Raw genomic sequence first — 22,663 nt, 5'->3', positions numbered from 1 at the left:
CTGTATTATCTTTTTTTTTTTTTGAACAGGCAGGAGAGCAGGGTAGCTTTGTATTAGAGAAGAAAAAGGAAGGGGTTGGGTTAGGGCTGGAACTTGAACTCGAAACTCAGGAGCTAAACGAGTAGCTCATGTCTCAGCTCGACTCGACTCAAACTCGATGACTAACGAGTCGAGTCAAGTTTTAATCTGAGCTTGTTAACAAAACGAGTTTAACGAGCAACTAACGAGTTATTCGTTTAGCTCATTAAGCTCATTAATCAGAAGAGACGTGAGATAAGTACGAATATTGTTGTAGATTGTTGTCATTTATATAATGTCCAAGTGTTTCTTTAGTGCAAAATTGTTGATTGTTTGATTTGTGAAGAAAAGTTTGTATCTACAAAGATAATTTTGTAGATTAATTGCATACATAATATGTACATTTTGTTATTCATGTTTATAATGAGCTAGCTCGCGAGTTACATGAGTCGAGACGAGTTTGAATCTGAGCTTGTTATGTTAATGAGTTGAGCAGAGCTACCTCGTTATCTTAATGAGCTCTAACGAGCCAACTTGAATTCCACCCTTAGAAGGGGTAGAGAACCCCAAGTACACACGCACACACACACTCAGTTCTTAGCATATAGCATACATGCACGCCTGTGAAAAACAGAAAGACGGCCAAAACCCTCCTCCTCAGCAAGCACCAGAATACTTGTCATGCACGGTGCTACACCATTGAAAGCGGTTGTATTATCAATTTGTCATTAAGATTAAGCAAAAAATAAGTAATTAATCCAATGCACATGAACAGATATGGAAACAGCATAGCGGTGACTAGGCAATCAAATAAGTGCTGAAAAGTGAAAAGTCCGCATTGCAAGGCAAAGAAAATGCTTCTGGAGGGAATAGTGAACTTTGAGACGGGAAAAATCTACAGCACAATGGATGACTTTCCTTTCTGTGTAAGCTATAGCTGTTCTAAAAGCTACAGGTTCTTATTGTTAGAGTTATAATATAAGTCATGTACCCTTTTGTATTTATCCCAATATATAAGGGGTTTCTTGCATATAGTCCACCACCTGTACATGTATATATACCGGCCTATGGCTTCATGGGAATACAAGTTGCTTTCCTAACATGGTATTAGAGCCTAGGTTTTCTTAGCACGCGCAACTCGTGCTCCTCCCGATCTAATTCCTTGCACAGCCGCCGTCGCTCCTGTCTCCGTCGAAGGCTCGTGGCTGTCTCTTCTCCGAATCCCGCTCCAACTGCGCCTCGACCTGGTGGCAGAAGGACCCCTTCTTCTACCGCTGGAGGGAGCCCCGACCCTGCCTGGATCTCGCCCCGCCTCGATCTCGCCCCGAACCGACTCTGCTCTAACTCGCGGTGGTTCCAGGTCTTCTCCTGCTCGGTTCAGGCGCCAACAATCCCGCTCCTCCCCCGGCGCCACGCAACGCGCCGCCAGGATCCGCGCGGCGCCGTGTCGTGCTGTCCGAGGGACTCGACTCCGCGCCGCCACCACGCGACCAGCCGCCCCGACTGCTGCCTGGATCGGAACTCGATCTCGCCCTGCTCCACCTACCGCCTGGATCGGATCTCGCCCCGCTAATACTGCGCCTCGATCTGATCTCGCGGTTTCCACTGCCCCAGCCGACGCGGTTTCCACTACCGACGCGGCCTCCAGATCGAGTCTCGCCCTCGAGAACGATTCCAGATCGGCTCGTTCTCTCTGTTGTCGACGCGGTTTCCGACCCGTTGACTGATTTCCTTTCCTTAAAAAGACAAAAAAATGCCTACTGCATCGGGCTATGTTGCTGTCCCTCGCTGTTCGGTGATCTTCGATGGTACTAACTACACCGAGTTCACTGGCTTCATGCGCATTCACATGCGTGGCATCCGTCTCTGGGGAGTTCTCTCTGGCGAGGTCTGTTGTCCGCCACGTCCGGTTCCTCCTGTGGCTCCCACTCCTCCGACTCCACCGGTTCTTCCCGCGGATGCTCCTCAGGCTGCGAAGGATGCGGCTAAGGTTGCTGATGAGGCTGCTATTCGTGTTTATGAGGAGAAGGCTTTGACTTATGAGGAGGCTCTTCAGGTGTATCATGGTGCTCTATCTGTTTACACCCAGTGGCTTGATGATGATGCCCGTGCTGCAGCTGTTCACACTGCCAGTGTTCTGCCTCAGTTTGCCTCTGAGTTTCTGGGCCTTCCTACTGTCTTTGAGATGTGGACTCGCCTTCGTCAGCGCTATGAGCCCTCTGGTGATGCCTTATACCTCTCTGTGGTTAGTCAGGAGCATGCTCTTCAACAGGGTGACTCTACTGTTGATGACTTCTATGCACAGAGTTCTGCTATCTGGCGCCAGCTTGATTCTCTCCGCAGTGCTGGTTGTTGTAGTTGCCCCTGTTGCCAGGCTGTCCAGGCCGATTTGGAGTTTCATCGCGTCTACGAGTTCATGTCTAGGCTCCGTATGGAGTTTGAGCCACGCCGTGCTCAGTTGTTTGCTCGTGGCCGTATTTCTCTCATGGAGGCGCTTTCTGAGATTCGTGCTGAGGAGACTCGCTTACGTGGTGCTGGTCTGCTGGAGGTTCCCTCGGTGCTCGCTGCTCGGGCTCTTTCTACGCCACCTGCTGCACCGACCCCTTCTCGCTCGAGTGCTCCGCCGCTCTTGCCCACTCCTTCTGGAGGCTCCGGACCCCATACATCGGAATGAACTAAATCAAAAGGACGCTTAGACACTGACTCACTATGTGGATATGGTAACTGCATCTGCTTGCCAAGACGACAACCCTGACACTCTAAAGAGGCATCTCCTGAGACAGACCCCAGAAGACCTCGACGAACTAACAAAGACAAACGAGAACCACACAGATGACCAAGTCGATGATGCCACTGCTGGAAGGAACCAGTAGCCGAGGCGACCAAAGCAGAAGAACTGGCGATAGAGTGGGCAGCGGAAGGAACATGAAGCCAGTCCAACTCCCAAAGACCCTCATAATCACGACGGCGAGGACCAGCCCCAACCAGAGTGTGCGTGCGACGGTCCTGGACAGAACAAGAGTCAAGGTCAAGGATGACGCGACAACCAGAATCAGCAAGTTGACCAGCGGAAAACAAATTCATGGTAAGTCGAGGAACATGAGCAACATCAGGAACAGAATAAGGAGTGGTAAGATTGCCTCTACTAACGACAGAAAGGGGAGTACCATCAGCGGTGAGGACATGAACAGGAGAATCCAGCGATCGAAGAGAGGACAGAGTGGAAGAATTAGAAGACATATGAAAGGAAGCTCCAAAGTTCAGAACCCATGGGGATGTACTTGACTGTGTAGAAGGTGGTTCCTCAGTGCAGGAAGCCTCAGTCACAGAACCAGCAGTACCCGTCGAGGAAGAACCTGAAGCAGCGAGCAGACGCTTAAGTCTCAGAATATCCTGCTCAGTCAAAGCGACGGCTCTTTTGACGGCAGAGGTGACTTGGTTACGGTGGTTACTTCAGGATTTTGGTGTTTCTGTCACTACACCGAATCTACTGTTATCTAACAGTACATGTGCTATTAGCATTGCGCGCGACCCTGTGAAGCATGAGCTCACCAAGCATATTGGTGTTGATGCTTTCTATGTGCGCGCTGCTGTGCAGGATCAGGTCATTGCTCTTCAGTATGTGTCTTCCGAGTTACAGTTGGCGGATTTCCTGACTAAGGCCTAGACTAGAGCACAACATGGCTTTTATCTCTCCAAACTCAGTGTTGTTCATCCACCATGAGTTTGAGGGGGGTGTTAGAGTTATAATATAAGTCATGTACCCTTTTGTATTTATCCCAATATATAAGGGGTTTCCTGCATATAGTCCACCACCTGTACATGTATATATACCGGCCTATGGCCTCATGGGAATACAAGTTGCTTTCCTAACACTTATTTTAAAGGGCTATCTTCCAATGATTCTAGAAACAGCAGAATGAGGGAATTATGCATGGTCCTGGGAGATGTAACACAAGTGGTTCCGCCGCCTTCGATGTACTTGGCAAAGCAAGTAGATACAGAAGAATGTAAGTTCCTTACACTAGCTGCTACTACTATTAATGACAATAATAATAAATGAGCAAACAAAATAGTTCTCCAATAGATGATACCTTCACAAAAAATGATGAAGCTCGACCAAGAGCATAGTTTGCAATCTCTCTGCCACCTTTGGCATCAACATACTCAGCATAGCGAATCCAAAACTCAGAATAATTAGCGCATGGGATCAAGCATCTCTCATAAAGTTTTACAGCCTGCAAATGAGAGGCCAAGAGCGAGATGTAATCACATGCTGGCTCAGATGATGCAGCTAGATTTGTGCACAAAAGAACAAGTACAAGAATAAAAATACCCAATCAAAATCGCCATTCTTCTCAACAAAGTCAAGATACAGGTTCCAGTTTTCAAGTTGGTCATCATCAAGTGGCTTGACATGAAAAAAAGGCCTTTTGATGGATGTCTCAAAGCCACAGATTTCTTTGTCGAGTTCACTGGACCTTTGGTAGAAACGCTCCCCAGCAATTAAGTACTGCTTCAATGCTTCAGGTTTAAGATGCCCACCTTGGTCAAATAAGACAGAACCTTTACTCGAGATATACCCTTCCGATTCCTCAGCTTCCATCGCTTCAAAAGTATGTAAATTTTCTGGTGATATTTCAGCACCGCAATGGGTAACTTCTTGTTCCAATGATGTTGCCAACTTCTTAAAACTGGTAGCAAAAATGAAGACGAAAACAAATGAAATAGCATCAGTAAAGACTTCTACAGATCTATTACTCTACTAGTTACAAAACTTTAAAATTCACACACTAATCGGAGAAATTAACATAATTATGTTCTCTCCGTTCCATAATGTAGTGCATACAGATTTTTTGGAAAGTCAAACTTTGTAAACTTGGCCAAGTTTATAGAGAAAAGTATTTACATCTACAATACCAATATATATAATATGAAAATACGTCACATGATGTATCTAACGATATGTGTTTGATATTCTAGATGTAGATGTTTTTCTTTATAAACTCGGTCAAAGTTTGTAAAGTTTGACTTCTCAAAAAAAAAAATAGGCACTACATTGTGGAATGAAGGGAGTGTAAGTCACATGTCTAGTGGGACCAAACTATAATGGCCCAGATTAACTCAGGCCCATAGGAGTAGAAGAAAAATATTTGTTGTCGAGTCAGTACAATCGAGTTATAACAGCTCAGATCAACAGTGTACAACACTAGTGTTAAAGGAACTACTTCAACATGCTGCGCCAGATACTGCCCATCTTCCTCGACATGAAGGACCTCTGATTTCATCGTTCTCAGGCATCTACCCTCTGGGAAACATCATAGAAATCATCCTCCGCCAAGTTAATGCCTTGTCTTCTTCTCTCGATTTCCAATCCCTAATGCGTTAATTCGTTGTTTCTAGATGGGATTCGCGATATTCTACAGGATAGATCCTTTTAGGCCACAAAATCATCATATTTCGCAATAAGAGATGGTTTGGGTGCTCCAGGATAGCCATGGCCAACTCCCTCCGGATTCGTCAAGAAAAAGGCAGCCGTTCTGGCTACCCCGGAGCTCCAGGTGGGGCACCAGGATCTCCGGACTTATACTGGATCTCCGAGGTGTCTAGAGAGCACCCCCTCCATTTATTTTAAGCAGCCTCTTTTGACTTCCTCAGCAGCAGCAGCAGCAACGACAACAACAACAAAGCCTTTTGTCCCAAACAAGTTGAGGTAGGCTAGAGCTGAAACCCATTAGATCTCGCCACAAACTTATGGTTCTAGCATATGGATAGCACGCTTCCACGCACCCCTGTTCATGGCTAGTTTTTTGGTGATACTTTAGTCCTTCAGATCTCTCGTCACAGACTCCTTCCATGTCAAGTTTGGTCTACCCCGACCTCTCTTAGACATTATCAGCACGCTTTAGCCATCCGCTATGCACTAGAGCTTCTGAAGGCCTGCGCTGATCTCAGACAATTTTGGACAAGCTTCTCTTCGATCGGTACTACCCCAGCTCTATCCCGTATATCATCATTCGAGACCCGGTCTTTCCTTGTGTGGCCACACATCCATCTCAACATGCGCATCTCCGCTACACCTAACTGTTGAACATGACGCCTTTTAGTCGGCCAAAATCCAGCGCCATACAACATTACGTGTCGAATCATCGTCCAATAGAACCTGCCTTTTAGCTTTTGTGGCACTCTCTTGTCACAGAGAATGCCAGAAGCTTGGCGCCACTTCATCCATCCAGCTTTGAATCAATGGTTCACATCTTCATCGATATCCCCATCCTTCTGCAGCATTGATCTCAGATATCGAAAGGTGTCCTTCTAAGGCACCACCTGCCCATGAAGGGTAACCTCCTCCTCCTCGTGCCTAGCAGTACTAAAACCGCACCTCATGTACTTGGCTTTAGTTCTACTAAGCCTAAAACCTATCAATTCCAAGGTTTGTCTCTCTAGCTCTAACTTCCCATTGACCCTCGTCCGACTATCAACAACTGGCACCACATCATCTGCAAAGAGAATACACCACGGGATATCTCCTTGTATATCCCTTGTGACCTCATCCATCACCAAAGCAAAAAAGATAAGGGCTCAATGTTGACCCCTGGTGCAGTCCTATTTTAGTAGGAAAGTCATCACTGTCAACATCACTTGTTCGTACACTTGTCACAACATTAGCATGCATGTCCCTAATAAGGGTAATGTATTTTGCTAGGACTTTGTATTTCTCCAAGGCCCACCACATGACATTCTGAAAGCACATATGCTTCCTTGGTGGTTTTGATAATTCATGACAACATACATCGTCTCCTGGACTAATAGTTTTACCTAGTTTATTTCAGATAAAGTCCACAGAGAGAAATGGTTGGAAAGATGAGGAGAAGCCCCAAGGAAGGAGAAGAATAGGATTGGCTATGCATCAAGCTTCAAGACTCCACATTTTGCATTTTGTGAGAAATCACAGTTGAGTCCATAGAAAAGTCAATACTATTAAAAGGGGATGAGGTATCTATGATGATTTGGTTGCTCAAGTGCTTAGAGTTAGCCACCAAAAACCCTCGTCAGTTCTTCTACAAATATATTTTGTCCAAACCCCAATGCCTAAATTCGGTGCCACCAATATTTTTCCAATCGGCCATATCGAGTTTTACCCTAGACAGAATCCAGAGCCAACCCAACCCTCTCGGTGAAACCAAGTCTTATTTCGGTGCAAACCAAAAACAGTGACCAACTCACTGGTGTCCATTTGCTAAAAATCAAAAATTTTGATTCTTGCAAATCGGTGCCTCCGAGTTTGTGTAACTGCCTAGGCCAGCCAAAATCAGACTCGCCAAGATTTATATATCGGTCTCACCGAAACGCCAAAAGTTGCCGCATTTTACACTAGTCGGTGCAACCGAGTTTGGGCAATAATGTTGTAACGGTTGGATTTTTGGAGATGCCTATATATACCCATCCACCTCCCTCTCAAAACGAGCCAACACTTGCCCCATCTATTTTCTGAGAGAGAACCACCTACTCATGTGTTGAGATCAAGATATTCCACTCCAACTATATGAATCTCGATTTCTAGCCTCCCCAAGTTACTTTCCACCCAATCAATCTCTTCTACCAAGCCAAATCTATGAGAGAGTGATTGAGTGTTAAGGAGACTATCTTTTGAAGCACAAGAGCAAGGAGTTCATCATCCATACCACATCTATTACCTTATGGAGAGTGGTGTCTCCTAGATTGGTTAGGTGTTGCTTGGGAGCCTCCGACTTCGTGTGGAGTTGAACCAAGAAGTTTGTACGAGTAAGGAGATCGCCTACTTCGTGAAGATCTACCCCAAGTGAGGCTAGACCTTCGTGGACGTAAGCCATGATGGTATAGACAAGGTTGCTTCTTCGTGGACCCCTTGTGGGTGGAGCCCTCTATGGACTCGCGCAACCGTTACCCTCTGTGGGTTGAAGTCTCCATCAACATGGACATACGATAGCACCAACTATAGGAATCATGCCAAAAATCTCCGTGTCATCTTTGCATTTGATCTTCCTATCTCTACTCCTTACTTACATGTGCATGTTTATACTTTCCGCTGCCATACTCATTGACTTGTATTGTAGGGTGTATTAGACTTGATAGAATTACTAAAACTTGTCAACCAATAAAATTGGGAAAAGGTTAGGTTTAATTTTGCCAAGTAGTCTATTCACCCCCCCCCCCCCCTCTACACGTCACTTCTTGATCCCACACATTCTGCGGTATCTTATCGTGGGCCTTCTCCAAGTGAATGAACACCATATGTAGGTCCTTCATTTGCTCCATGTATCTCTCCATAAGTAGTCGTACCAAGAAAATAGCTTCCATGGTCGACCTCCCAGGCATGAAACCAAACTGTTTTTTGGTCAAGCATGACATTCTTCTTAAGAAGTGCTCAATGACTCTCTCTCGTAGCTTCATCGTGTGGCTCATCAGCTTAATTGGTAATTAGTTCAGCTCTAAACATCCCCCTTATTCTTGAAGATTGGTACTAATATACTCTGACTCCATTCTTCTGGGATCTTGTTTGCCCGGAAAATGATGTTGAAAAGCTTAGTTAGGCATACTATCGCTATGTCTCTGAGGCCTCTCCATACCTCAGCGAGGATACAATCATGGCCCATCACCTTGCCTCCTTTCATCCTTTTTAAAGCCTCCTTGACCTCAGACTCCTAGATTCGCCGCACAAAACCCCTGGTGGTATCAACAAAGGAGTCGTCTAGTTCAATGGGAGAACTCCCATTCTCCCCATTGAATAACTTGTCAAAGTACTCCCGCCATCTATGCCTAATCTTCTCGTCCTTCACCAGGAGTTGGTTTGCTCCGTCCTTGATGCATTTGACTTGGTCGACATCCCTCGTCTTCCTCTCCCGGATCTTGGCCATCTGTCCCTTTCGCCTTCCTTCGTGTCTAAGCGTTGGTAGAGGTCTTCATACGCCCCGACCCCTCGCTTCACTCACAGCTCGCTTTACAGCCTTCTTTGTCACCTTGTACTTCTCTATGTTGTCTACATTCCTATCCAGGTAAAGGCATCTGAAACAATCTTTCTTCTCCTTAATAGCCTTTTGTACATGATCATTCCACCACCAGGTATCTTTCGATTCTCCTCTACTTCCCCTGAACACTCCAAACTCCTTTGGGGCCACCTTACGAATGCAAGTCGCCATCTTCATCCACATATTGTCTGCATCGCCTCCTTCCTCCCATGGGCCCTCCTTAATGGCCCTCCTTGAACGCTTGAGCTACCTTCCCCTTGAGCTGCCACCACTACGCTCTAGCAATTTTGGCACGCTTGTCCGGCTGGACACGAATCCGGAAGCAGAAGTCAACCACCACAAGCTTATGCTGAATGACAACACTCTCTCCAGGTATCACCTTACAATCTAGTCAAGCACGCACATCTTCTCTTCTCGAGAGATGAAATCAACCTGGTTGAAGTGTTGACCACTACTAAAAGTCACTAGACGAGATTCACTATTTTTAAAGAGGGTGTTAGCTACAATCATGTCGTAGGGTTTAGGGTGTTAGCTACAATCATGTCGTAGGCTAGAGCAAAGCTTAAGACAACTTCGCCTTCTTGATTCCTGATGCCATAACCAAAGCCCCGTACACCCCTTTAGAACATGTGTTAGATGTACCCACGTGCCATTGAGGTCTCCTATGAAGAACTACTCGCCAATAGGTACACTCCTAACCAGGTCCTCCGGATCTTCCCAGAACTCCCTCTTGGTGTTCTCATTGTGGCCTACTTGCGGGGCATACGCGCTGATAACATTGAGAACTGAGGCCCCAACTACCAGCTTGACCAAGATAATCCGGTCCCCACGCCTCTTGACGTCTACCACTCCATACTTGAGGCTCTTGTTGATCAAGATGTCTACTACATTTCTGTTTGTAGTCGTCCCCGTGTACCACAACTTGAAGCCGGTATCCTCCACCTCATTCGCACTTTCCATTCAAACGCAAAGATTTATTAGAGTGCACGAATGTAGGGGGAGCTCAACCTAGAGCCTTTAGAACCATTGTGATCAATATCATAATATCATGGTTAGATTAATCTAAGCATAGTGCCATCAACCACCAAAAAGGGGAGATTGAAAGGACATATTGCCCCTAATGAGGGTTTTGGTGTGAATGGCATTATGTTTAGAGACTAACTATGTTTTGAGTGCTTACACAGGACCTACACTATGTTTCGAATGCTTACACAGAACCTACATTATGTTTCGAGTGCTTACACAAGACCTACACTGTTCGAAATGAAACATAAAGTTGGACGGCAACCCCCTAAGCAAAAAGGATAAAAGAAGATAGCACGTCAGTTTTCTACCGATAGTTTCACGATTTTGAGTCGTATGTATGACGTACTATAAAGAGGGGATACGCCATGGATCTAGGTGTGGAAATCGACAAACCAAAAGCAAGCCAAAAAACATCCACATCCTATGAAAGAGAGAGACCCAAAATGTCGAGTGTTTCCCCTCTAGTGAACCTCAGACCATTTGGGTGGTCTATAAGCCAAACACATAAACCTTCTGTTAAGGCTCAGAACCTCCGAGGTCTCCCAGAGCCTCTAGGCTCTCCGACCTTCCGAGGGGTCCCCAACTGCCTCCAGTCGAATATGGATGAGTTCTGTTTTCGCTCAGATGCACCTCGATGGTCCCCCAACCCCGGATTGGAGCTTACCAGACTAGCAACATAACAGGCAAAATTGGGGATAGCCTAGAAAAGGCATGTTCGTCCCCACAAAGAAGGTGACGACTTTAACTCACTCTCCACCATTGTTAAACACCTCAAAGGCTTGAGGTCTCCTTCCCTAGCCCTTCATTGTGCCTATATTTTTAGGGAGAGCAAGAGGAGATCCTAATCTACAACTCCAGCAAAGAAAATCGAGTTCGTTGATTCCTCACGAGATCCTTCATGAATCCTGTTACTTTTGAGTCAGTGGGGAGTCCTAGACGGTTGGTGTTTCTCGAGAACTTCCAAGTTGTGTGGTTGTGCCCCAAGCTCGTATTTAAAGGTTTGGATCTCACCCAAGAGGGTACTTGGGCATTTGTTGACCAAGGTACTCGTAGACTTAGGTGAGACATTCGTTGTCGTGGGAGCGTTCATTGTCCCCCACCTCTCTGATGGAGATTAGCACTCTCCCAAGGGTGTGAACTTCCAATTAGATCTTCGTCTCCATCACTTTTGGTTGTACAAAGAGACCGCAAACTACCTTGTATGGAATCGAAGTACAACAGGTGCAGCATATGTTCTTGTCGAGACAAATAGTGTGCCTATATGGGGTACATTTTTGGTTATCGGCGTGCATTTGCTTTCCCCGTGCTATGACACTAAGGTTGGTCGGCGTCATTGGTAGATGAATGCATTGGACTGTATTAAATGGAAAAGGTCATAAACATGAGCAGTAGATCTGAATGGTTAGGACCTGGTCCCACTAGATAGATCGCTGGATTGTTTTTCTCCTGTTAGCATGGGAATTCATCACAGGCCAGATATGCAGATTCTTCAAAACTAAAATTCACAAATTGGTTATTTAAAAGTATAAATTTAACTCTTAAACTTTGGTATAAGTAAACACATAATATGGCAACATACGTAATCCTGTGCAGATGCAGTTGACGTATAAATTAGGAGATTTTGTTGCATGGGTAGTTCTAGCATCTGTTAGAGTATATATAATATAGCCATGTACCCTTTTGTATTTATCCCAATATATAAGGGGTTTCCTGCAGATAGTCCACCACCTGTACATGTATATATATCGACCTATGGCCTCATTGAAATACAAGTTGCATATTCCTAACATGGTATCGGAGCTAAGGTCTTGAGTTCAAGTCCTGGCTTTCGCAATTTATTAAAAATTGCTGGTAGCCCCCCTTTGTGTCCGCGTAGAGGCCTCTTGAGTCATACATGAGCTTCGACGCCGCCGCTCTCTTCCGGTTGCACGTGTCGACTTGTCTTCCCCGTCACACGTGAGGGGTGTTACAATATATGTGAATTGCCTAGCCCTTTCCATCAGTTCGGAATTTTGATTGTGTTGGCTAGTGCACGTAATCACCACCATGCTCCTGCTGAAAACCACGAGCCACAAGACGATCTTTGTAACGCTCAAGAGAACCATCGGAGCGAGTCTTAACCTTGTAGGCCCACTTACAAGTGATGGGACGGACACCGGAAGGAAGGGAAACAAGATCCCATGTACCAGTGCGTTCAAGAGCAGCAATCTCCTCTACCATCACAAACTGCCATTCAGGATGAACAACAGCCTGACAATAAGAAGTCGGCTCAAGAACAACAGCACCAGCGGTGGGAAATCCAAGGCGATCAACAGGCGTACGAGGACGAGAACGCAAGCCATAGGTAGGCTAAGACGAGGATGACGACACATCCACAGAGACATCTACAGGACGTGAACGACGAGTGTAACACTGAGGAAAAGATGGAACAATGCAAGGAGGAATCACCAAGGTAGAATCAGGGGGTGGCGGCGAAGAAGTCACCAGAGATGAAGGTGCAGAATCCGGTGGCATGCGAGGCGAGGAGACCGTCAAAGATGGTGGCGGCAAATCGACAAGAGGTGGAGAAGCAGAGGGAGCGGAACGAATAGGCAAAGGCTCGATGGGGGTGATAGGTGAGCCAGGAAAAGTGAGAAAAGAGATATCCTCCACTGAAAAGGTCGAGGAAGATGGGCGTGGGTAGAAGGGACGAGACTCATCAAAAGTCACATCTCGAAAGATACGCATCCGACGACCGATAGGATCCCAACAACGATAGCCCTTATGCTCGTCACTGTAGCCTAAGAAGACACACTCAACAGACTGAGCGGTCAGTTTGGTGCGTTCGTGAGGGGCAAGAAGAACATAGTAAACACAACCAAACAAGTGAAGCATCGAATAATCAGGAGAACGATCAAAAAGACGCTCGAAAGGAACACCACCCTGTAGACCAGCGAAAGGTTGTGGATTGATGAGATAGGTGGAGGTGGAGACGGCCTCAGCCCAAAAATGAGGCGGGAGAGAGGCAGCAATCATCAATGCACGAGCCGTCTCAAGAAGACGATGCTTGCGCTCAGCCACGCCATTCTGAGTGTGACCACCAGGACAAGAGAACTGAGAAAGAGTCCCTTGCTCAGCAAGAACACCCCGCAACATCTTAGAAATATACTCGGCAGCGGAGTCAGCACGAAACACACGAATGGGCGAAGAGAACTGAGTGTGAACCATGGCAGCAAAACGTTTATAAATAGACAACACCTCACTACGAGAAGTCATGAAATAAAGCCATGTGTATCAAGAGAAATCATCTATGAAAATAATATAGTATTTATGACCCCCTTTCGAAGCGAAGGGAGCCGGACCCCATACATTAGAACGGACTAAATCAAAAGGACGCTTAGACACTGACGCACTATGCGAATATGGTAACTGAATCTGCTTGCCAAGACGACAACCCTGACATTCTAAAGAGACATCTCTTGAGACAGACCCCAAAAGACCTCGACGAACTAAAGACGACAAATGAGAACCACAAAGATGACCTAGTCGATGATGCCACTGCTGGAACGAACCGGTAGCAGAGGCGACCGAAGCGGAGGAACTGGCGATAGTAGTGGTGGCAGCGGAAGGAACATGAAGCCAGTCTAACTCCTAAAGACCCTGAGAATCACGGCGGCGAGGGCCAGCCCCAACCAGAGTGTGCGTGCGACGGTCCTGGACAGAACAAGAGTCAACGTCAAGGATGACGCGACAACCAGAATCAGTAAGTTGGCCAGCAGAAAACAGATTCATGGTAAGTCGAGGAACATGAGCAACATTAGGGACAGAATAAGGAGTGGTAAGATGGCTTCTACTAACGACAGAAAGAGGAGTACCATCAGTAGTGAGGACATGAACAGGAGAATCAAGCGATCGAAGAGAGGACAGAGTGGAAGAATGAGAAGACATATGAAAAGAAGCTCCAGAGTCCAGAACCCATGGGGATGTACCTGACTGTGTAGAAGGTGGTTGCTCAGTGCGAGAAGCATCAGTCACAGAACCAGCAGTACCCGTCGAGGAAGAACCTGAAGCAGCGAGCAGACGCTTAAGTCTCATAATATCCTGCTCAGTCAAAGCGGTGGCTGAAGATGTCGAGGTAGTAGACGAAGTGCCTGAAGATGATGATCACGCCTGACGCAGGTGTTTCTTTTTCCGGTAGCACTGAGACTCAACATGACCATCCAGGTTGCAGTAGCCGCAATGTGGACGGGGGCGGTCCGAGCCGCCAGGAGGAGTGGACAAGAGCGGCGGAGCACTCGAGCGAGACGAAGTCGGTGCAGCATGTGGCGTAGCAGGGGCTCGAGCAGTGAGCACAGAGGAAATCTCTAGTAAACCAGCACCACGCAAGCAAGTCTCCTCAGCACGAATCCCAGAAAGCGCCTCCATGAGAGAAATACGGCCACGAGCAAACAACTGAGCACGCCGGGGCTCAAACTCCTTACGGAGCCGAGACAGGAACTCGTAGACGTGATGAAACTCCAAATTGGCCTGGACAGCCTGGCAACAGGGGCAAGTACGACAACCAGCACTGCGGAGAGAATCAAGCTGGTGCCAGATAGCAGAACTGTGTGCATAGAAATCATCAACAGTAGTCACCATGCTGAAGAGCATGCTCCTGACGGACCACAGAGAGGTATAAGGCATCACCAGAGGGCTCATAGCGCTGACGAAGACGGGTCCACATCTCAAATACAGTAGGAAGGCCAGAAACTCAGAAGCAAACTGAGGCCGAACACTAGCAGTGAGAACAGCTGCAGCACGAGCATCATCATCAAGCCACTGGGTGTAAACAGACAGAGCACCATGATACGTCTGAAGACCCTCCTCATAAGCCAAAAATTGCTCATCATAAGCACGATCAGCAGCCTCATCAGCAAGCTTAGCCGCATACTTGGCAGCCTGATTAGCATCTGCAGGAAGAACCGGTGGAGTCGGCGGAGTAGGGGCCACTGGAGGAATCGGACGTGGCGGACAGCAGACCTCGCCAGAAATAACACCCCATAGGCGGATGCCACGCATATGAATGCGCATGAAGCCAACGAACTCGGTGTAGTTAGAGCCATCAAAAATCACCGGGCAACGAGGAACAGCAACATAGCCCGATGCAGTAGACATTTATTTATTTATTTATTTTAGTCAACGACCAGGGAACACCAGATCCGATCAGGAGTGTGCAGAGGGCGGCGCGTGCGGAAAGCGTCAAGACGAGGAGGAGCCTGACGCGGCCGGCGGGAGCAGATCCGAGGTGGAGGGCGACGGAAGCAGATCCTCCAGGTCTCGCTCCAGATGTACGCCGCCATACTCACCCAATCCGATCCGGCGGGATCAGGCGTTCTCTGTAGGCTTTGAGCGGGGCCTGCGGGAGCAGAGGAGGAGGACTCGGCGGCATCTAGCGTTTTGGAGGCTTCGAGCGGAACCTGCGGGAGCAGAGGAGGAGGACTCGGCGGCGCCTGGCGTTCTGGAGGCTTCGAGCGGAACCTGCGGGAGCAGCAAGAGGAGAACTCGGCGGCGGGACTGGGAGCAGAGCCACGAAGCACAACGGATCCGGCGGCCGCTTGAGGAGAGGCTCGAGCGGAACGGGCAGGAGGAGGAGATCGAGGACGGGCTTCGATCGGAGAGAGTAGGACCAATCGCACGAGTTGCAACGTGCAAAAAATTGACCTAGCTCTAATACCATGTAAGGAATATGCAACTTGTATTCCAATGAGGCCATAGGCCGATATATATACATGTACAGGTGGTGGACTATATGCAGGAAACCCCTTATATATTGGGATAAACACAAAAGGGTACATGGCTATATTATATATACTCTAACAGCATCCACACCTTTTAACAGTACATGCAATTTCTTATCTGCAATTAAGGGTTTGTCTTAATCTCTTAAATCCTAACGGATGGTAACCATACTCAGCAGTAAGGCATGTTAAATTTGTTATGGTCTTCAATGTTAGGAAATATGCAACTTGTATTTCCTTGGGGCCAAGGGCCACTCTATATATATACATGTACATGTGGTAAATATGCAAAACCTTCACATAATGGGGGAAATATATAGGCCATACATGGAACATAATATAACTCTTAACACCCCCCAAACTCAGGGTGGATCCATAACACTGAGTTTGGAGAGATAAAATCCATCCTACCCTCGTCTAGGCCTTTGTAAAGAAATTTTTCAACTGCAACTCGGAAGGCACATAGTAAAGACTAACAGCAACAAAGGCTTTCTATAAAGTCCGAAACAAGTTGGGGTAGGTTAGAGGTGAAACCCATAAGATCTAACGACCAACTCATGGTTCTGGCACATGGATAGCAAGCTTCCACGCATCCCTGTCCATGGCTAGTTCTTTGGTGATACTCCAATCCTTCATATCTCTCTTTACGGACTCCTCGCATGTCAAGTTCGGTCTACCCCGGCCTCTTTTGACATTATCAGTCTTAAGCTTCATGCACTAGCCAACGCAACCAGAAGGGAAGGGTCTGCTGAAGAACGCGAGCGGCCCGTCGCCCTGATGAAGGACAGCGTCAAACCCCACACCGAGGGCGTCGCAGTCCACCATGAATGGGCGGTCAAAGTCGGGAACCTGGAGGACGGGGCCCGTCGTGAGGGCCTGCTTGAGGGCCTCGAACGCCTCTGTTGCCTCCGCATCCCAGGCGAAGGCGTTGCGTCGCAACAGGCGCGTGAGCGGGGACGCGATGAGGCCAAACTCCCGGATAAATTTCCGGTAGTACCCCGCGAGGCCCAGGAAGCCGCGGAGAGCCCGCGGTGAGTGCGGCGTCGTCCAGGCCGCGACAGCCGCCACCTTGTCGACGTCCATAGCAACCCCCTCAGCCGAGATGACATGGCCGAGGTAGGCGACGGAAGGCGTGCCAAACGAGGACTTAGAGCGCTTAAGATGAAGATGATGCGCCCGAAGCTCGCTGAAGACGATGGCGCGTGCTGAAGGTGCTCCGCCCAAGAAGCGTTGTAGATAAGAATGTCATCAAAGAAAACGAGCACAAACCGACGCAAGTAGGAGCGGAGGACGTCGTTCATCAGGGCCTGAAAGGTCGCCGGAGTGTTGGAGAGGCCAAAAGGCATCACCAAGAACTCAAAGTGGCCATGATGAGTCCGAAACGCCGTCTTCGCGACATCGTCCGGGTGCATCTGCACCTGGTGGTAACCCGAACGGAGGTCGAGCTTGGTGAAGAAGCGCGCCCCATGTAGCTCATCCAAGAGCTCGTCGACGACCGGGATAGGAAATTTGTCCTTCAGCGTTTGGGCGTTCAGGGCGCGGTAGTCAATGCAGAAGCGCCACGTGTCGTCCGACTTGCGAACGAGGAGGACCGGCGCCGAAAACGGCAACGTGGAAATCCGGATGATGCCCAAGGCGAGCATGAGCGCACACTGCCGCTCCAGCTTGTCCTTCTGCAACCGGTGTCGTGCCCGGCAGGAGATGAATGCAGTGGTCATACACCCGGACTAGCGGAAGGCCCTGAGGCTCGTCGAGGAGGTCGCGGTGCTGCTGCAAGAGATGATCCAACAGGGGGTGCTCGGGCCCTGTAGCAGTCGCTCCCAGCTGAAGTTGCTGCATCGCTAGGGAGGTGTCACCCACGCTCGCCCACCGGATGCGGTGACCCTGGCGCCAGAAGGTCATCGTCATGGCGTCGAAGTCCCAGAGTATGGGACCGAGGGTCCTCAAGAAGTCAACACCGAGGATGAAGTCGAAGCAGCCCAAGTCGATGTCGGCGCACGTGATGGTGAAGTGCTCGTCGCCAATGGTGATGGGCACGTTCCGCGCAATCCCATGGCATCGTAGGCGGTCGCCGTTAGCCACGATGACCCGGAGGTGCTCCCCGCCTGTCGGCTGGAGAGCTAAGCGGCGCATGGTCGACTCGGGCAGGAAGTTATGCGTGGAGCCTGTATCCAGGAGGGCCACCAGGCGCTCGCCGTTGATCATCACCGGCAAGAGCATAGTCCGCTCGTCTCGGATGCCCGCGAGAGCATGGAGGGAGACCATGAGAGCCGTCGCGGGAGCGGGCGCTGGTGCGGCCTCCGCCACAACTGAGGCGGGCAAGTCGCCGAGCCCGTCGGTGGTGGTGTCCTCCTCGACGTAGTCGGCCGTCTCCAAGTAGAAGAGGCACGGGCATACGTGGCCTGGCACGTAGGGCTCGTCGTAGTTATAGCAAAGCCCCTGGCGACGGTGCTCGAGCTGCTCGGCCGGGGTGAGCCGGCGGAAGGGCCGTGTCGCGGCCGGAGCGGGGGTCATCATAGAGGCCGGAGGCAGGTGCCCCGGCGCTGGTGGTGTCGGGGCCGGCCTGCCTAGCTGTCGGGCGCCCCGAGCCGGCGACGCCTGCTGCAGGGCTTGCGCGCGACCATCGAAGGCACGGGCGTAATACATGGCCGTCTGGAGGTCCTGGGGGCCCCGCAGCTCCACGTCCACGCGGATGTGATCCGGCAGACTGCCCACGAAGAGCTCGGCCCGCTGGCGAGCCGTCACGCCGGGCGCATAACACGCCTGGGCCTGGAAGCGGTCGGCGAAGTCCTGCACCGTGGAGGTGAAGGGTAGGCGGCCAAGCTCCGCCAGCCGGCTTCCCTGGATCGTAGGCCCGAAGCGGAGGAGGCAGAGCTCGCGAAAACGCTCACATGGAGGCATGCCGCCCTCGTCCTGCTCGAGAGCGTAATACCACGTTTGTGCGGCGCCTCGGTGGTGATACGAAGCGAGCCAGGTGCGGTCCGACGCTAGCGTCCGTTGCCCCCGGAAGAACTGGTCACATTGGTTGAGCCAGTTCAAGGGGTCCTCGGTGCCGTCTTAGGTGGCGAAGTCCAGTTTGGCGAAATGCGGCGGCGTGTGGGTATGGGCGCCGTGGTGGTACGGCTCGTCGACGCGGAGAAGTGCGGGGTTCAGTGCCGGGTAACCTTCGGGGCCGACGTAAGGACCCGCGAAGCTGGAGGGCCCGCCATACTGCGGGGGTGGTGCCGGTGGTGACTGGACGTAAGGTGGCGCCGAGGCCGTCGTATAGACCGGCTACGACGCCCCGGTCACCCAGGCCGGTAGCGGCAACGGCGAGCGGAGGGGAAACCAGAGCTGGTGAATAGGGACCCCTGGCGCCGAGGTAGGGCCCGTCTCGGAGATGGTGGGTGGTGGCGGCGACAGCTGCAGCGTTGGCTGTAGTGGCCCGGCGGAGGGTGAGCGACGACAGCAGCATCGTCGGCTGCAGCGGCCCGGCGAGTGCGGCAGATGCCGCCTGGTGCGGCGACTGCCACGGCAGCAGCGGCGGCCCGTTGGCGGCGGTTGTTGGCGCGACCGGCGGCGGCCCGTAGGGGCCGGCCAGGTAGAGGCGGATCCCCTGAACGGCGGTGGCGAGGTCACAGATCGCTCCAATGATCTCCTCCGGGGTGAGGACGGCGGGAAGCGGTGCGGCGGAGGTGACCGGCACGGGCAGGTGCGGGGCGCCGGCCATGGTGGCCATCGGGGTGGTGGTGGATGTCAGCAGCGGTTGGGTTGGGGAGGGCGGCGGCGAAGACATGACCGAACCAAAGCCTCTTGATACCAAACTGGTAGGAGCTAGGGTCCTACCGAGCCTCTGCCTGAGATTGTAGGGGAAGGAGGGGAGCTGGCGTGGTCGTGAGCGCGGTGGCCGGTGCGAGGGCGTCGTCTCGCACGGAGGGGAGGTGGCGGCGATGGGAGAGGCGACGGCTAGGGTTAGGGATTTTGACTCCTCTGGGAGCCGGGCAATAGAATATGTCTTATTGCTTAATTCCAAAAGGGTGTCTTACAACTGTTTATATAATCTCGATGCTACTAAAAATAAGATAACTTGGGCTAAGCCCCTAACTAAACGGGCCCATTGGGCCTCCTCCGGCTATAAGCGATGTCGGTCATAACAGATGTATACTGCCTTAACATGCTTAACGACTTATTGATGGTTAAATGTTTTGTTCAGGTAGTCATGTTTGAATTCAACAAGCAAATGTTCCACTGGGCATAAAACTAGAGTCACTGGCAATGAAAAAAGTATAGTGGTGAGGGAATGAGGAGTCGGTGATGTACCTCCCATAATACTTGTGCAGTTTCTTTGTGGGAAATTTCAACATGTTAATATAAATGGTAGCAAGCTGAATCAGCTGCTTCTGAGATTTCTCAAACTCTATGTACTTATCCCAAAGATGGCAGCACAAGTAATCCTTTCCAACAAGAGACACAGCCCTCTCAAATAAGCTGTTAAAAAAGCCATAGGAATAAATTAGTGATAGCACAACAGCAACATAACAAAAACAATGAGCTGACCTGGTACAAAAAGGACCATAGGGGTATCAAACGGATGTTTATTCAACATAGTGTGCGTATATAACTTGCTTCTAACACATTACAGCATACTCTTTCCATTTAACAGTATATTTCAATTTTATTGGATAACATTGTTTCACATACAAATTCAACCACAAGCATCAAGTGTAACCGTGAAATTTTAACCTTCAACCAGTCAGACAGAGAGAGAGTTGAGTAATTTAAGTTTCTTGTTTAATAAGGTCAAAATTTCAACATTGTTTCATTTCCCCGGTTCTTTACTTCCGCAGTCCTCATGCTCAGGAATCAAGAATTCCTTAACCAATACATAAAAAACATGATACAAATTATAGAAGCCTACACTACATGGAAAACGTAACTGGTCTATTTTCTAGTACTTGATCAATCTGTATTCTGTCTTCACCTAATGTTATAATCTGAACAACATGAAATGCATAATTGCTGGTCCACGAAATACTGCTGGTTTGAAAGCTTTAAATAGCCTGAGATCCTAAAAACATACAGGCGAATACACTGAGGAAAAAATTTATACAGAGAAAGAAGGGAAAAGATCCAGAGAGATTTGGTTCTGGAAAATCGGATAAATCTTACTTCAATGTCTAAATAAAAATATTTAACTTCGAAACACAGGTTACATTTGTGTCTTTTCTACCTTCTAATAAGGGCAGGGTCTTCATACGCACTCATAGCAAATCCACAGTAACTGACCCAAAGATCAGTACAATGAGGTACTGCTTGGACGGCTTGTTCATAAACCCCCACCACATCATCATATGTGCATAACCTTGCTTTATGAGCTGCGTATTTAATCCAGTAGCCGTAGCACAAAGGAAATTCCAATAAGAAGGTACGGTAGACCAAGCTAATAACCCCTATATCATTCTGGAAGAATGCAAACATCAGCAACGAGATGCTGCTTAACAAACATCAGCAAAGGCATTAAAATTTGAAAACAAAACATTTTCCCTTTTGTTTGTGAAGTTATATGATAATGAATAGGAAAGGTGCGGCGTGGTGGTTCTAAACTACTAAAAACTAATTAGAGCCAGATAAAAATATCACTTACAACGGAAGTTTCCTCTGCAGAACTTATCAATGATACCCATGTATCGAAATCGCTTGTATTTCCATCAATCAACAAACGAAGTTTCCTCTTGAAAACATCTGGTGTAGAATGAAAGAACAAGTCATGTCCTGGGTGTTATTGAAATGCAAATCCATCATCAACTTCTTCTCTTTTTTTTTGCGAAACTATCTGAACTGATATAACTCAAAGCTGCATCCCGCGTGTAAGAAAGAAGAAAAAGGAACAAAGAACCTGCTAGACCAATGTTGAAGTGAATTAGCCTCACTAAGAAAACTCCAACTACCTACTAATTACAGAGCTCAAAGTGGTGAAGCGCAAGCATCCGAGTGCTTTGAGGTTCTCTCTGACATTTTTAAACAGGAAAGGTTACCAACCAAAAGGAATAAAATGGTACTACGAGATAACGAAATGAAGAGCCTGCCACTCCCCAGAAAGAGGTTTAGTACCAAATCCCCACCATTCCTAGGTCTGGATACTCAGCGTTAGCATAGGTCATAGCTAGCACAGCTAAAAATAGGGCAAAATTACAAACAAACAAAAAAAAACTTAGTTTAGCACGGAGCTGGTGCTCTGAAGAGCCTCATATTTAACAGATGTCCGGATCAATTTAACAAATCGTATTCCTTCAAAAGATAATTAGGTAATCCCACGGATGTATGTACAGACGGGATGTGCTCACCGAGCTGCGACGCAGAGGGCTCCAACCCCAAGGCCACGAGCGCGGCTGCAGCCTCCGGCTCCGCCTCTATGCCCACTGTCCCCGGCGGCCCTAGCATGCTGTCCTGGATCTTTTGCGGGGTTGTGCGGTCGGAACCCTCAGAGGGCGGCGTCTGGTTGGGTTCAGGTACCGAGTCTGTACTGGACCACTCTTGTCAACTAGAGAATTGAGAATCCGCCATACGGGCTGCGCTTTTAACGCCGGCCCGTTTTTTTTGAACACTTAAGGCCGGCCCGTGGTCACCGATTTTCAGCTCGGTACGGGGCCAGCACATGGCACGCGAATAAAATGGCCGGGTCGGTCTTCGAGAGGGGAGCTCTGCGTCAAATACGCACCTGACGTCCGGCAGTGAACCCATACTGCGCCGGCGATCGTGTACGTACTGTAGCGTCCGTACTGTGATGCAACAAACCTGAAAACCCAAACTTCCCGAAAAAATCATCATTTACTTTAGAGCAACAATGTTTGAAAATAGATTGTTTTTTTTAATTTG

At 48.9% G+C, this 22,663-nt stretch overlaps 1 protein-coding gene across 5 annotated transcripts in view; it reads right to left on the bottom strand.

Annotated features, from left to right (window-relative positions):
• LOC123425869 (polyhomeotic-proximal chromatin protein) overlaps positions 1 to 22,298 on the bottom strand; it is a 45,047-nt gene extending 22,749 nt beyond the window's left edge. For 3 of the 5 annotated variants that reach the window (XM_045109612.1, XM_045109613.1, XM_045109614.1), the window contains exons 1-6: positions 22,132 to 22,298; positions 21,432 to 21,529; positions 21,018 to 21,247; positions 20,108 to 20,275; positions 4,355 to 4,712; positions 4,113 to 4,256 (exon numbers count right to left, since the gene is read on the bottom strand). In XM_045109612.1, the coding sequence (XP_044965547.1) occupies positions 4,113 to 4,256; positions 4,355 to 4,712; positions 20,108 to 20,275; positions 21,018 to 21,247; positions 21,432 to 21,529; positions 22,132 to 22,228 (1,095 nt within the window). In that variant the 5' untranslated portion in view covers positions 22,229 to 22,298. Of the gene's footprint in view, positions 1 to 4,112; positions 4,257 to 4,354; positions 4,713 to 20,107; positions 20,276 to 21,017; positions 21,248 to 21,431; positions 21,530 to 22,131 lie in introns of those variants that run through there. The other 2 variants (XM_045109615.1, XM_045109616.1) reach the window with 2 other exon arrangements.
• Positions 22,299 to 22,663: the final 365 nt, after the last annotated feature.

Source organism: Hordeum vulgare, chromosome 2H, assembly GCF_904849725.1.
Source record: "Hordeum vulgare subsp. vulgare chromosome 2H, MorexV3_pseudomolecules_assembly, whole genome shotgun sequence".
Classification (NCBI taxonomy): Eukaryota; Viridiplantae; Streptophyta; class Magnoliopsida; order Poales; family Poaceae; genus Hordeum; species Hordeum vulgare.
The sequence above is the reverse complement of the archived record's forward strand: the minus strand, read 5'-3'. Positions and strand labels throughout refer to the sequence as shown.